The 14,803-nt window shown below is 40.6% G+C and overlaps 1 protein-coding gene across 1 annotated transcript; it reads left to right on the forward strand.

Annotated features, from left to right (window-relative positions):
- Positions 1-7,386: 7,386 nt before the first annotated feature.
- On the forward strand, positions 7,387-9,829 carry LOC131253546 (peroxidase P7-like). Its single transcript, XM_058254581.1, has 3 exons — positions 7,387-7,661; positions 8,673-8,867; positions 9,240-9,829. Exons 1-3 carry the CDS (start codon positions 7,446-7,448, stop codon positions 9,786-9,788), a joined length of 960 nt encoding a protein of 319 aa, XP_058110564.1. The 5' UTR covers positions 7,387-7,445; the 3' UTR covers positions 9,789-9,829.
- Positions 9,830-14,803: the final 4,974 nt, after the last annotated feature.

Below are 14,803 nucleotides of genomic sequence, written 5' to 3' on the forward strand. Positions count from 1 at the left end.
ACACACAACAGTCCCACACGTGGGGTGGGTCCCACCATCCAGTGTGAACGGTGCGGATAGAACACATAAATCATGGTGGATTACACCGTCCCGGTCAGTGGATGGTGTGAATGAAACACATACATCACTGTGGGTCCCACCATAATGCTTATTTGTAATCCAACCCGTTGGTAAGGTCACACGGACCTGGTTGAAAAGGAATAACAAATTTCATCTAGATCCAAAGCTTCTGTGAACCCAAAAAGTGTTTCAATGGCAAACATTCATTCATCGCTGTTTCCTATGATGTGGGCTACTTGAGCCATGTATATGGCTGATTTTTGGGGATGGGCCTCAGCCCTAAGGGGCCCACAAAATGGATGGTGTGGATCATAAACACACATCATGGTGGGCCCCATGGCTGGGACCGTGGGTCCCTATTTGTCCGCCAGCCAGTGCAGCAGGTGCTGCCTGCGCCTCTGACAGCAGCAGCGTCAGCTGCTGCATGTATACATATAATTTTTTAAATCTATTTTTTTCTGGGGTTTTTCATATGGGGGGCCCCCTTTAAGAGAATCCACCCCACTCAATGGATTATAAAGTCTATAACAAATCCATCAAGCCCAATATTCAATATATTTTGGGGTGTGGAAACATCATGTGAATTTTTAACGGTGACAGCCATTGTTTTCTATGCTATGGCCAGCCAGAAAGTCGGATTGGCCCCATTTTTCGACTCAACGCCTAAAATGATATAAGGAATGGAATGGACGGCTTAGATTAAAAACATACATCAAGGTGGGGCCTACATGGACAGCCCTCTCTAAGGCTTGAGAACCAAGCTAATATTTTTGTTTTTCCTAGTTCATGTCCAGACGCTGGACGGTTCTGGGCTTAACAAATGCATGTAAGGTGGGCCCTGCTTAGGTGGGCCACCACATGGTTGGGTGGTGTGGAACAACACATATAAAGTGGGCCCCACCTATATATGGCTTGGATAAAATACATGCTTTATGGTGGGGTCCATTCAAGTGGGCCACACGGCCACCTCATCACACATAAAAAATAAATAAATAAAAAGAGAGGGAGAGAGAGAGAAAGATAGAGGGACACGCGTGATGGAGGGACTCCGGAACTATGGGCCCTCCGTTTCAAGCATCCAATCATATATCAAGTTGGTCCCATTGCATGTGGGCCCACCAAATCAAAGATCAACGGTAGAGATCCCTTCTCCACCAAGATGTAAGGTCTAGAAGACCCCTTTTTAGAATAGAAAGTAAACATCATGATGAGGTCCATGGAGAATGGCCCCATCATGGAATGATAATAAAATCAAGGTGGGCCATCGGCCACATCTAAGGTCCCAAGTGAGATCCATACCATCAATCGGTAGGCCTCACTTGGCCCATCATCAAAACATGGAAAGATCTAGCCTAATAAACACCCACCTTCGATCTTCTTGGTCCTTTGGAAAGCCAATCTCCTTGTGTCTCACTTTAATGGTGGAAGATGAGGTTTGAATGACTAGGATGATGGATTTGGGATGGGAAAGTGGGTCATACACAAACTCACTTTTCTCTCTCACATGAAATGCTTAGACGTGTGGTTTTTAGTTTCTTGGAATGACTTGGAAAATGTGAAGAGAAAGGGAGAGAGAGAGGTGGTTGTAAGAGAGGGGATGGATGTGAGGTGGTACTTGACATGTATGGATGTGTAAGAGAGAGGATGAGAAAGAGTTGACTTGGTGGTTGCTTGACTTGTAGAGAAAGAAAGCATGAGTGCTTTGTACTTGACATGAGATGATTGATTGATTAATTGATTGATGGGACATGTTGTAGAGATTCTCTTGGAATTACAAACGCGTGGCATTTTCTTTGAAATAAAAGTCAGCTCACATCTCTCTGTCAGGGTACCGGATCGGTGAGCGAGACGCGGCACCTAAACCGTAGCGACGGTACGGTCGCAATGGTACAAGTCACAGATTAAGCTGACTCAATTCTACAGGATACAGCTTAGGGTCACACGCAAACATCGATTATACGTCGTAGGTTGCCAGAATTTGACGAGAAGGATCGCGGTAGTCGACGGAACAGTACAGACTAGGATACGGGTATTACACGTGTGACCGCCTTGGTCAGCATATCCACAGGATTCTCACTTATATGAATCTTCTCCAGAGTAATCGATCCATCTTCCAGTAACGACTGTATAAAGTGATATCTGATGTTAATATGCTTGGTTCTTGAATGAAAGGCTGAATTCTTAGCCAAGTGTATTGCACTATGACTGTCACTGTACAGCTTGCAATCTGCTTGCTTCTTATGTAACTCTTCCATGAAACCTTGCATCCACGTCATCTCCTTGCACACTTCTGTACTGTAACATATTTTGCTTCTGTCGTACTGATAGATACTATCTTCTGTAACTGAGAGACCCAACCGACCGTAACACTACCAGAGTAAAGACATAACTTGTAGTGCTTTTTCTGCTGTCGATATCTCCTGCCAAATCTGAATCTACGTAGCCTTGGAACTTGATTTTTGATCCACCATAGTATAGCCCTATATCTACAGTACCTACCAGGTATCTGAGGGTCTACTTCACAGCTTTCCAATATTCATTCCCGAGGTTGTTCATGAACCTGCTAACAACTCCCACTGCTTGAGCAATATCTGGCCTTGCGCTCACCATAGCATACATGAGACTCCCTATAGCTGACGCGTATGGGACTTTAGCCATGTAGTCCCGTTCCTCTTGTGTCTTTGCACCTTCCTCCTTAGATAGCTTGAAGTGGTTGGCTAATGGAGTGCTAACCGGCTTAGCACCTCCCATATTGAATCGATCAAATACATTGGCTATGTACTCTGCCTGTGACAAAACTAATTTCTTGTTTTTCCTGTCATGCTTTATCCTCATGCCTAGGATTTATTTTGCAGCTCCTAAATCCTTCATGACAAATTCTCTAGACCATTGTCTTTTGAGATCTGAGATGTCTTTCATGCTTGAACCGGCCACAAGCATATCATCAACGTACAGAAGAAGGATGATGTACGACATATCAAACTTCTTCAAATAATAACAGTGGTATGCATGACATCTCCTAAAACCATTTCCTAACATGAAACTGTTGAACTTCTGGTACCACTGCCTCGGGGTCTACTTCAGGCCATATAAACTCTTCTTCAGTCTGCACACCTTGTTTTCCTTTCCTGATGCCACGTATCCTATCGGCTGATGCATATATATCTCTTCTTCAAGGTCCCTGTGAAGAAATGTTGTCTTAACATTTATCTACTCTTGATGTAAGTCCTTTGTAGCCACTATACTCAAGACCATGTGAATCGTAGACATTTTCATCACAAGTGAAAATATTTCAATGAAATCGATACCTACCTTTTGTTGGAACCCTTTCACAACCAATCTATCCTTGTACCGTTTCGAACCATCGTGCTCCTCCTTCAGTCTGTAAACTCAATTGTTATGGAGAGTTTTCTTATCCTTAGGTAGAGTGACTAGCTCTCATGTACGATTAGACTCAAGAGAGTCCATCTCATCATCCATGGCCTACTCTCACTTAACCTGTGTATCCGATTGCAATGCCTCTTCAAAACACTCTGGTTCACCATTATCTATCAGCAGTAGATAATGCAAGGAGGGTGAGTATCGGACTGTGGGTCTCCTCTCCCGAGTAGACCTCCTCACAATTGGTGTCTGTGGCTCTGTCTCATAATGCTCTTGTGCATGATCATCCTATGGCGGTGTAACACTCGTGTCAAGTAACTCTTCCAACTCTACGAATTTTTTCTCCTCGTCCTTATTTTCCTGCATACTGTCCTTATGCATCACTTTTTCAATGAAGACTACATTTTTGCTTCTGATAATTTTTCTATTTTTTGTATTCCAAAACCTGTAATTAAAATCATGCTACCCGTATCCTATAAACGTGCACATCCTGGACTTCGCATCCAACTTGTTTATGTGCTCTGCATCAATGTGAACATATAAAGTGCAACCAAATACTCTGAGATATGTAAGGTTCACTTCTTTCTCAGTCCACATTTCTTCTGGTAGCCCACCATCCAATGGTGTTGAGGAACTTCTATTGATGAGATATGCGACAATATTCACAGCATCTGCCCAAAAGGTCTTGGGCAACTCTACGTGTAATCTCATGCTCCTTGTGCACTCAAGGATGGTCCTGTTAATGCGCTCAGATATTAGAACAATAGTCGTTGTTAGTCTTATATACAAGAAAGTGTCATTCTTATAGAACTCATGTTTCCTAGTTCCTGCCAGAGTTCACCAAATTTATATATTTAATCAATACTATGAAAATAGAAATCACATAATCTTCATTGTCATCTAAGGTTGATCTCAATTAATTAGGGTACGTTGAGTTTGGGCCGACCTGACCCAAGTTGCAGCCTTAACAAATAATACATTAATTAGCCACGTATTTCCCACATGCAGCCATCAATTAAACAACCGCGAGGGATATTCTCCTTTGGTTATCATATCTCAATAACTAATAATGTCCAGCCAACTAAAACACGCACGTGGCTTTGTTAGGCTTTTATAAAATAGACGCCCTCAACACGGTACACGTGATACTCATGTATGTCTAAAGCTTATATGGTCACCTGATATTATCTAGTTCAATGCCATCCGTTGAATTCTTACCTGCCAAACACTTTCTTTCTGACCGTTCTTCTAATGGCCATCCTTGGCAGGTCAGGCATGCTTTGCCCACCTTGATGTATGTCTTCTTTTATCTAGGCTGTCCATCTCCTTATTTTAGGACACGAGCCTAATAATGAAGCAAATTCGAACTCACGTGGACCGCAGCACAGGAAACAGTGGAGACAATGGCACCCACTGTCAGACCTTACTTTCCCATATTGCCTATTTACCATCCAACCTCCGAGCACTTGAACCATGTCCTTAGTTTTGAAAGGCACCTCATGCCTACTGATTAGCTATGGGTTGGAACCCAGATGGATTTGTTTCAGTTTTCGGTTCATCCCCTAAAATTAGAAAAACGAATGTTATGCTTGGATATAAAACACATGAACCTGGATCCACTACTTTTCATAAGCAGAGATCCCTTGTTTTCTATATTGTAATTGGACCATATTATCACTATCGTTTTGCCAACGTGCTGCAATAAATGCAATCTCTAATGATGTGACCCAATTACATGGAATCATATTAGCTGTTGTACCACACACTGACAACATAGCTCGTGTGTGTACCTGTCCTGTGAAGACGGTCACTGGCACTCTTCCCGCTCCGGTTTGTACTAAATGTTCGAAGGATATCAAAGTTTGCCACACAATGATCTATTTATCATATCTACGCCATTCATCCATTTGGCGAGATCACTTTAGATGTCTATTGCAAAAATAAGTAATATTCAAGGCTCAAGTGGACCACACCATGAATAGTAGTGGGACAATGATTCTCACCGTTAAAACATTCATAGTGCCCAACATAAGTTTACTTTCCATCCAATTTGTTCATAAGGTCACACAGACCTAGATGAAGATTAAAAAAAAAAATCAAATATCATATTGATCCAAAATTTCTACAATCCTCAAAAAGGTTTCAACCGCACGGCGTTAAATCTTCCACTGCTTTTTACAGCGTGGTCGACTTGATCTTTTGATCTGTCTTATTTTTCAGCTTAAGCCTTATGACAAGCTGACCAAGTAGACCGACAGTTTGGATATAACTTATACCTCATGGTGGGACCCACAGAACTTAATGACATCAACATACTAGCCACATCGGTGGATTGTGGTACACCAGCCAATCCACTGCCCAACTACATTGCAACAAACATGAATCCTTGCCATAACAGAGGATTAAACTCAAAACACATGCATCATGCCAGGCCTTAAAAAACCCGGCATCAACACCACTGTTAGAGGCCGTGTTGGGAATGTCACTTAATCCATATCCAAGTAAAGAAACACAATTACAAAAAGAATAAACCTTTTACACTTGTTTGTTTTATTACAAAAATTATCGTAGCATGTATCTTTTATCTTAGCATTTTTCAACGTTGGAATTACAGATTTTAAAGAAAAATCTCCTCTCTTCATATTTGTCACGAAATGTACCATGATCAAAGAAAACATTTCACTCCCCACATGTTTTATTCCCTTATTAAAGAAAGGAACTTTCACTGTCATAATTTTCACATAAAAAAGTCACATCATAAAAAAATCATTTGCTTTTTTAATTTTTTAAAAAAAATTTAGCTCAATTCAAACATCCATTGAATTGGGGCTAAGTTTCAAATGGGTCTGGACTAAGGTATGCGTATTGTGGCAGAGTTGCTATCATTTAAGTAAACTAGGCTATTGTGATGATTTACAAACTTATTGGCCGACAGTAGCCTCGAGACTCCATCAAAAGAAGTACAAATAGTAGAAAAAAAGTTAGGCACCACCAGGTGATGGTACACTTTAAAAAAGATGGTAGTCGCTCATTTTCCTTACAAGCGGAGCTCTTGTACTAAGTGGGGCCCGATATGATGGTTTTAAGAAATCCACCCCGTCCATCCATTTTTGCAAGTCATGATAAAACACTAGACCAAAAATCAAGCAGATCTGAGGCTCAAGTGGGCCACACGATTGAAAATAATTGACAAAGGCTTCCTATCATTCAAACATTCCGGGCTCGACCATAATGTTTATATACAATCTAAACCATTCATAAAGCAGCCCAACCATTAATAAGGTTATTCCCACTGGAATGAATAGAAAGAACAAAAATATTAACATGATTCAAAGCTTTTGTCTTCCCACAAATGTTTTAATGGTTGGCAAAGAATCTCAACTGTTTTCCCATGTGGCCCACTTAAGATCTGCCTCACTTTGAAGACATGCCATAAAATGAGCTGGGAAAAACACATGGACAGGGTGGATTTGCAAACACCATGGTGCCCACCTACCTTCGGACCACAATACCCCCAAAAGCCAGTCCAAAAAAGTGACAGTTTGCAGTCTTCACGCATGCAGTCTCCACGTCATACGACACGAGGCGGTTATATCAATGACGAAACGACAACGTGGGTAGAATACTTTAAATATTTTAAAAGCAAACGCATTTCGGAAAATAGACAAAAGGCTGGCGAGTTTCTGTAGTTAACCCTTTTTTTAAATGATTGTGTAAAATCATAATCATCTAACCATTATCCTAACTTAAACGATGGTGTATTATCATAGGAGACCAGTCCAAAAAAGTGACAGCTTTGCATGGGTGGAAACTGTCTTGATGCAACGATTGACTTTTCAACCATATAATTGCACCTTACTAGCAGCCTATGAACAGCAGCTGCGAAATTCTCTCTCTATTTATCTATCTATCTCACACACATATAAATAATTATGAATATAAAGACCAAACACAACCAAAGCAAACAAGCAGTGCTAGCTATCCGTCTCACGTAGAAGAGAGAAATGGCTTCTCCTTCCTTCTTCTTCCTACTCCATCTCTTTCTAATAATAGCTACTACAACCACTTCAAAAGCTGACAGCCTCTCCCACACATTCTACATGAAAACATGCCCCATGGCCTTGCCTACCATCAAGAAAGTCATCAATGCTGCTGTGAAGAAGGAACCCCGCATGGGAGCTTCATTGCTCCGTCTTCACTTCCACGACTGCTTCGTAAACGTATGATCGACAGACATCTTCTCTTGTTTCCCACTATATCTTACGACTAACCATTGTCATTGCTAGTTCCACATGCACGTGGGAGCCGTGTAAATACTTTCACGGGCACACGTGCCTATTTAGAATGTGTGTGCTTGATTGGATCTTTTCATCAGGTGGGGTAAGCTGTTTAGATATACTAGCTTATTAATTTAGGTTGTTTACACCTCAGGTGGGCCACAACAAAGTTAACTGATGGACGGTTAGTTAAAATTGCTTACGGAACACTTTAGCCGACCTGAGGATTGTAAACGGCCGGATTTTTTTAGGATGAACATCTTCGCATTAGTTCCAAGCAGATGGAAAGCTAAGATGTTGCACATGTGTATCACATTGGCACGTGTGGGTGTGATGGACATGGCTACACACGTGTGTGGAGTTACCCAACCTCGAATGAGAATGTTGTTTGTAGTAGTGTGTTGGACCCTGCTTCGCTGGGATCCACTGAGACTGTAGGGCCCACCGTGATGTATGTCATATATTCATGCCGTCTATCCCTTTTGCGAAGACATTTTAGGGAATGAACCCAAAAATAACGCAGATCTAAATCTCAGATGGACCGCACCACAAGAAATAGTGGTGATTGAACGCCCACCATCAAAAACTTCTTGGGAGCCAAGCTGATATTTGCGTGATCCCTTCATCAACAGCTTGGATGGAAAATAAACATTACAGTGGCCCCAAGAAGTTTTTAATGGTGAGCATTCAATCACCACTGTTTCCTTTGGTGTGATCCACCTGATAATTGGATCTACTTCATTTTTGGGCTCATGTGCTTAAATGTGCTGGAAAAACAAATGGAGGGAGTGGATATAAGATACATGCATCAAAGTAGGCTCCACAGTCAGGGATCCATCGAAGTCACGTCCACGTGAATACACAATGGTCCTTTGTTGAATGTTTAAGGGCTCAAAAATCGTATTCTGTAAAGGAACACTAGCCGTAATATTTCATCTGGTAATGATTTTGTAGGGTTGTGATGCTTCCATCTTGCTCGATGACACGAACACAATAGATGGGGAGAAGACAGCATTTCCCAACATCAACTCTGCGAGAGGATTTGAAGTCGTCGATAGAATCAAGTCAGCCGTTGATGAAGCTTGCGGTGGCCCAGTCGTGTCCTGTGCAGACATCTTAGCCGTTGCCGCTCGTGACTCTGTGGTTGCGGTAAGACACCTCCTTTTATCTAACATGCATATTATGTGGGTGTTTCATGGGATTACGCTGATGTGTGGACCCCACCATACACGTCTGATGATTAGGACTGTTGATTTTGTAACAAACACAATCATATAAATGCATGTGTTTGACCATCCATTTCCAGAAACATCAGACGGCTATGATAGTCCAACCGCCTCATTTCATGGGCTATGACCCACCTACAAGATACCCCACCAAATCAACGGTCATGATCACACAGAACATGTGCCACACATGTAATGTGTTGGTGTTTCGGGCATCAAACTAGTATTACTGATACTTGCTCATATAAGATGATGAGTAATTGGCATAATCTCACTGATCTTTGTGTCCATGCAGCTAGGGGGGCCCACATGGAACGTGCAGCTAGGAAGGAGAGACTCAACCATGGCTAGCCGGACTGCCGCGAACAACAACCTCCCTGGACCCACCTCGGATCTACCGACCCTCATCGACAACTTCAAAGACCATGGGCTGAACACTCGCGATCTAGTGGCGCTCTCAGGTGGCCATACCATAGGATTCTCGCAATGTGAGAACTTCCGGGACCGCATCTACAATGAAACAAACGTCTTTCCCAACTTCGCCCGCCGGGTGCGCAGGTCATGTCCTCCCTCTGGTGGGGACTCCAATCTTGAACCGTTTGATTCAACGCCTGGACGATTTGACGTGAGGTACTTCAAGAGCTTGAAGGGGAAGAGAGGCCTACTTCACTCTGATCAGGTTCTGTTCAATGGTGGGCCTACAGATGAGCTGGTGAAGAGCTACAGTTTAAGCCCCAAGGCTTTCACAACAGATTTTGCTAAGTCAATGGTGAAGATGGGAAACATAAGTCCTTTGACTGGCAAAAGAGGGCAAATTAGGAAGAACTGTAGGAGGATAAATTAAGAAAACAATGTGAGAAGATTGTTTGTTTGTTTTTTTCTTTTCTTTTTCTTTTTCTTTTTTTTCAAAAATTTATTTATTATAAATCTGGATTTCTTGATCAAGGTTTAGGCACTTGGCGATTTGCAGTGACTAGTCCAGTCTTGAGTTGACTCGGTACTTGCTCAAGTAGAGGGCTGAGTCAGAATAACTCAGTCGGGTTGGGGTGACTCGTCCAAATGACCCGTGGAACCACCTCTTTTTCTTTTCTTTTTTTCATTTTTTATTTGCTTGTTTGTACGTTTTGTTTCTTTCTTTTTTTTAAAAAAAAAAATGGGAATGTTGAAAGGGAGATTGTCAAAGCAGTGAAACAAAAGGAATTTCTCCTCCTTATGCGAGAAGAAGTGAATTAATGGATTCTACTTTTAGCGGTCTCGTTGGAACAGAAAATTAAAATTTTATATTTGTTAGATGACAAACATACTGTATATTACTTCAGAAATTTTAATTGTGGAAAAAAGAAAATGGTTATTATGTGGAGCCCACCATTGGTTTTTGGTAATCAAGAAATGGGGTTGGGTATTGAGTAAACTCTACTAGGCCCATGATGTAAGTGTCATATTTTCCATTGGTTTTTACAGATAATTGCAGGGCATTTTCCCAAAATTTAAGAATATCCCATGTTGGAAAACCACATAAGCACACAAAAGGAATCAAGCAAAGTACTCATAGCCATACAACCAATTCAAATAAGAATGATATGAATTTTACATGAAAAAACTCTTATGGAAAGAAACAACAGCACAAAGCGACAAGTAATGCACTATGAAAGCAAAAATTACAAAAGGTACAATATTACCAAACCTCGAATCCACTATGCAAGCCCTATCTATGCCCTTCAAACCCTTAGGAAGGAATTAAAAATCTCTAGAACACATCTACTATCAAATATTGATTACACCTAATATATAAAGTATCACAACCAAAATAGGAAACAAATCCCACACTTATGCAATTTTGTGCGCGCGCTCGATGGGACCTTTGATGGCATCGACATCCCATCAAAGACCCCAATAGCATTGAACATATTCGATGACATCGAGTAGCAACACTAAAACGTTCCGGCAACTAATATGGGATTTTTCATATTTTCTTGATGGAATCAAGCATCTGTTGATGGCATCGACATCTGCTTAACGGATTTTCTCTACCATCACTTCTCGTGCACACTCCATCTTCCATTTATGCCTTTACCAAGCCTAAAGAATTTTTTTTTTTGTCTTGAGCGCTTAAAAATCCAAATAACAAGCCCAACCCAACTACAATTCCCGTCACTGATGACACCTACCATTGCTCATCAACCATGGACCACCACACATCACATCCAAACAAACTTATAAAAACGACACACACCCTCCCCCCACTGCTCTCATTAAAAAGAGAAGATTCTCTCTCTCTCTCTCTCTCTCTCTCTCTCTCTCTCTCTCTCTCTCTCTTCCATGATCAAACACATAGTAATGTTCATGGCCCAAGGCCATCTCATTCTTTTTATAGCATTGGCAAAGCTCATTGAGCAACGAATGGCCCAGAGAAGTTACATGGAACTTGAACTTCTTTATATAGGAACTGCCTTCGTAAGCATGTCAGCTGGATACACGCTCGTATGAATCTTCTCTAGAGTCACGCCTCCTTCCCCAAGCACATATGAGATAAAATAGTGACGCACATCAATATGTTTAGTATAAGAGTCATAAATAGAATTCAATCTTACCCAAATTGATTGTGTTTCGCAGTTACAATTGATCGGCATGACCTCTTATTGAAGCGCCAACTAATTTATCTTCCCATCAACCAAACACCTTCCTTAAATGCTTATGTTACGACCATATACTTAACTTCGATTGTGGAAAGAGACACCACAGACTGAAGCTTCAACATCTAACTGATCGCTCCACCCGCTAGCACAAATGAGTAATCGGAAGTCAACCTTTTATTATCCACACTATCCACATAACCACTAGGTTATCTCCTGATTTTTTAAATGATAAGACGTAGTCCTACATACCTCGAATATGTCGAAGTAGTCATTTCACTACCTCTCAATGTTGCTTACCGGGGTTAGGCATGTATCTGCTAACAACAACCACCGCTTGTTAAATATCCAGTGTAGTACAGACCATGACATACATCAAGATGTCAACTGCACTCGAATAAGGTACACGAAATAAATCCTACTTTTCTTCATCTGTTTTAGAACACTGTTCAGAATAAAGCTTAAAATGAGTTATGTGTGGAAAGATGATCAGCTTTGCCTTATCCATCCCATACTTCAACAATACCTTCTTAAGGTATTCTGCATGAGATAACTATAACCTGCTCATCTTTCTATCTCTGTGTGTGTCAATGCTACTCTTTGCAGTCCTTAGACCTTTCATCTCGAATGTCCCTGATAGTAGGATCTTCAGTATGTTGATCTTAAACATGATATGATTGACGATAAGCATGTCATTCATGTACAAAACCAGGATAATGAATTTCTCATCACTTGGTGTCTTGTAATAGACATAATAATTATATTCACTCTCGGTAAACTTCTAACTTATAATGAAAGAATCAAATTTCTTATACCACTGCCTAAGTGACTGTTTCAGGTCGTACAATAACATCTTTAATGGGCAAACTTTGTTCTCTGCCCCTTATATTTCAAAACAATCAAGTTGCTTCATGTAAATTCGCTCTTCCAATTCCCTATCCAAGAAGGCGATCTTCACATACATCTATTCCAGCTCAAGATTATATTGGGCAACCAGCACCAATACGAATCTGATAGACACTTACTTTACTACTGGTGTGAATATCTTATTAAATTTGACATATTCTCATTAAGTATATCCCTTCACTATCAACATTGCCTTATACTTATTATGTTTCTTCTTAAAGATCCACTTGGACCCGATTGCTTTTCAACCGACAAGATACTGCACCAGCTCCCACGTCTCATTGTTATATATACAAGGAGCATCTCATCATGCATTGCAGCTTTTCACTTTTTGGTATCTGGCTCATCAAGAATTTTCTGAAAAGTAGACGAATCCCCTTCATCCATAATATTGAAGGCAAATATGACATTTGAGTCATCTCTGTATCTCTTTAGTAACCTACGATCCCGTGGTCAATTCCTTTAATAGGTGACTGCTCCACCTGTTCATGTACAGGTTTCTACGTCTCAATATCAGCTTGTGTCTATTCAAAGACACAAAAGCTCACATCAATGAAAAATCATTTTCATTTCCTACCTTTTTTTTTTTTAATCCAAAAAATTCAAAGAAATTTGGGTGATATAAATTACCAACTAAAGGTGCATCTAATTGGTAAATAAATGGTGAATGCACAAAAACATACTTGTTATGAGTATTATTCATTGGGCCAGGTCAGTTGGCCATTAATAAGCTTTCTAAATTGGTTGGGTCTAAATAGGGTTGAACTCCAACCTTTATAATCAACAAGGTTATATAGGTGAGTTTGGGAGCACTCAGGGTTGAGGGGAGTAGTTAACTCCCTCCCTTGGGCTTTTGTGCTTTGTCGCCGGCGCAGCTGTATGTTGGGTGTTGGCTGGCTGGGTAGTGTTCATATCTTGGGAGGTGTATATGTTAGTGGGTTGTGGCGTTTCTCATGTTAGCCCAATACGATAGGAGGGTCCCGTCTTTTGTGGGGCCTCCCCGAATTAGATAGGTTGTAATCTTTCTCTTACAATATATTCCAGGGGGTCTTTCCCTATTTCCTTTATAAATAAATAAATAAATAAATAAGGTTGAACTCGAGCCCAACTCATTTACTTAAATGAGCCATGTTTAACCATATTTCAATTCATCTTGATCAGATTTTGACCCAAGTTTTCATGAACTCACCAACAAGTGTGACTCAATGTGACTTGACTAAGTCATTTAGGTGGAGTTTTGAACATCCAATCTCAGGAAAGGGTACAAAACAATACTATCAACTGCTCTACCAATATTTACACAATTAAAATACTTATTTTATATCAAACATTCATTATCTCTTCTATATACATTACCTATAGTTTTGGACATTTTTGCCCTTGCAATTAGTCTTCATAATATTAGCTAATTGGAAGTAAATTTATTATAAAAAGTTGGCAAAGGGTTGAGAAATTACAACAGAATGAAAATCTTGTTTTCAACCTACTTCCTTCATTTCTTTTAATAGTACATGATTTCTCTTCTCTGTGTGTAGCCCGCAAAAAATGGAGATTTTACGAGACATTTGTAGGGTCCACCATGTTATACATGTGAAATCCACTTTGTACTTTAGGCAAAAACTATTATTTGAACCACACATACAAAAGATAAATTGCTCCCAAAAATGCTAAATTCACAAAATAGTGCATGGGAGCTTTTTTAATTATTTTTTTATCGGGCTGATTTTTATATCTTCTCTTCATCCAGTTGAATTAGACCTAATTAATGGGTTCCATAAAGACACACTACATGGTAGACCACACAAACATTTGGCGGTCATACCCTTTCCATTGTTCCATGTAGTGTGGCCCACTTTTTTTTTTTCCTAATTTGAATATTATTAAAGTGGAACCTTCGTTGTACATGTTTTTCGGGCGGGGTCACAACAAGAAGACCCACACCTATCATATAACCCCCCAACTACACTAAAATCTCCCTAGACGCTATAAAAGCAAAACGAAAACCCCTATAGATTTATTCGAGAAGAAACACCTCCCCAGACTAAAAAAATAAGGAGGCGAAGCTTCCTATGGGGGGCTTGCTTTATCACTCCTTAATATTCCCCAACCCCATCTTGTCCAGGAAGATGTCCCCCCAAACATTGCGTTGAACTTCTGATAAGGTGATGTAGAACATGTCACAGATGCATTCCTAGCACGGTTGGGCCAAAAGAAGGTGGACCGTAAATTGATTATAACTTTTGATCCGGGTATAGTTACGGGGCGCACAACCTATCAATCTTTACTAAAACGGGCCATTCGAGGTGAGCCGGCTCACAAA

Source organism: Magnolia sinica, chromosome 8 (genome assembly GCF_029962835.1).
Source record: "Magnolia sinica isolate HGM2019 chromosome 8, MsV1, whole genome shotgun sequence".
Taxonomy (NCBI): Eukaryota; Viridiplantae; Streptophyta; class Magnoliopsida; order Magnoliales; family Magnoliaceae; genus Magnolia; species Magnolia sinica.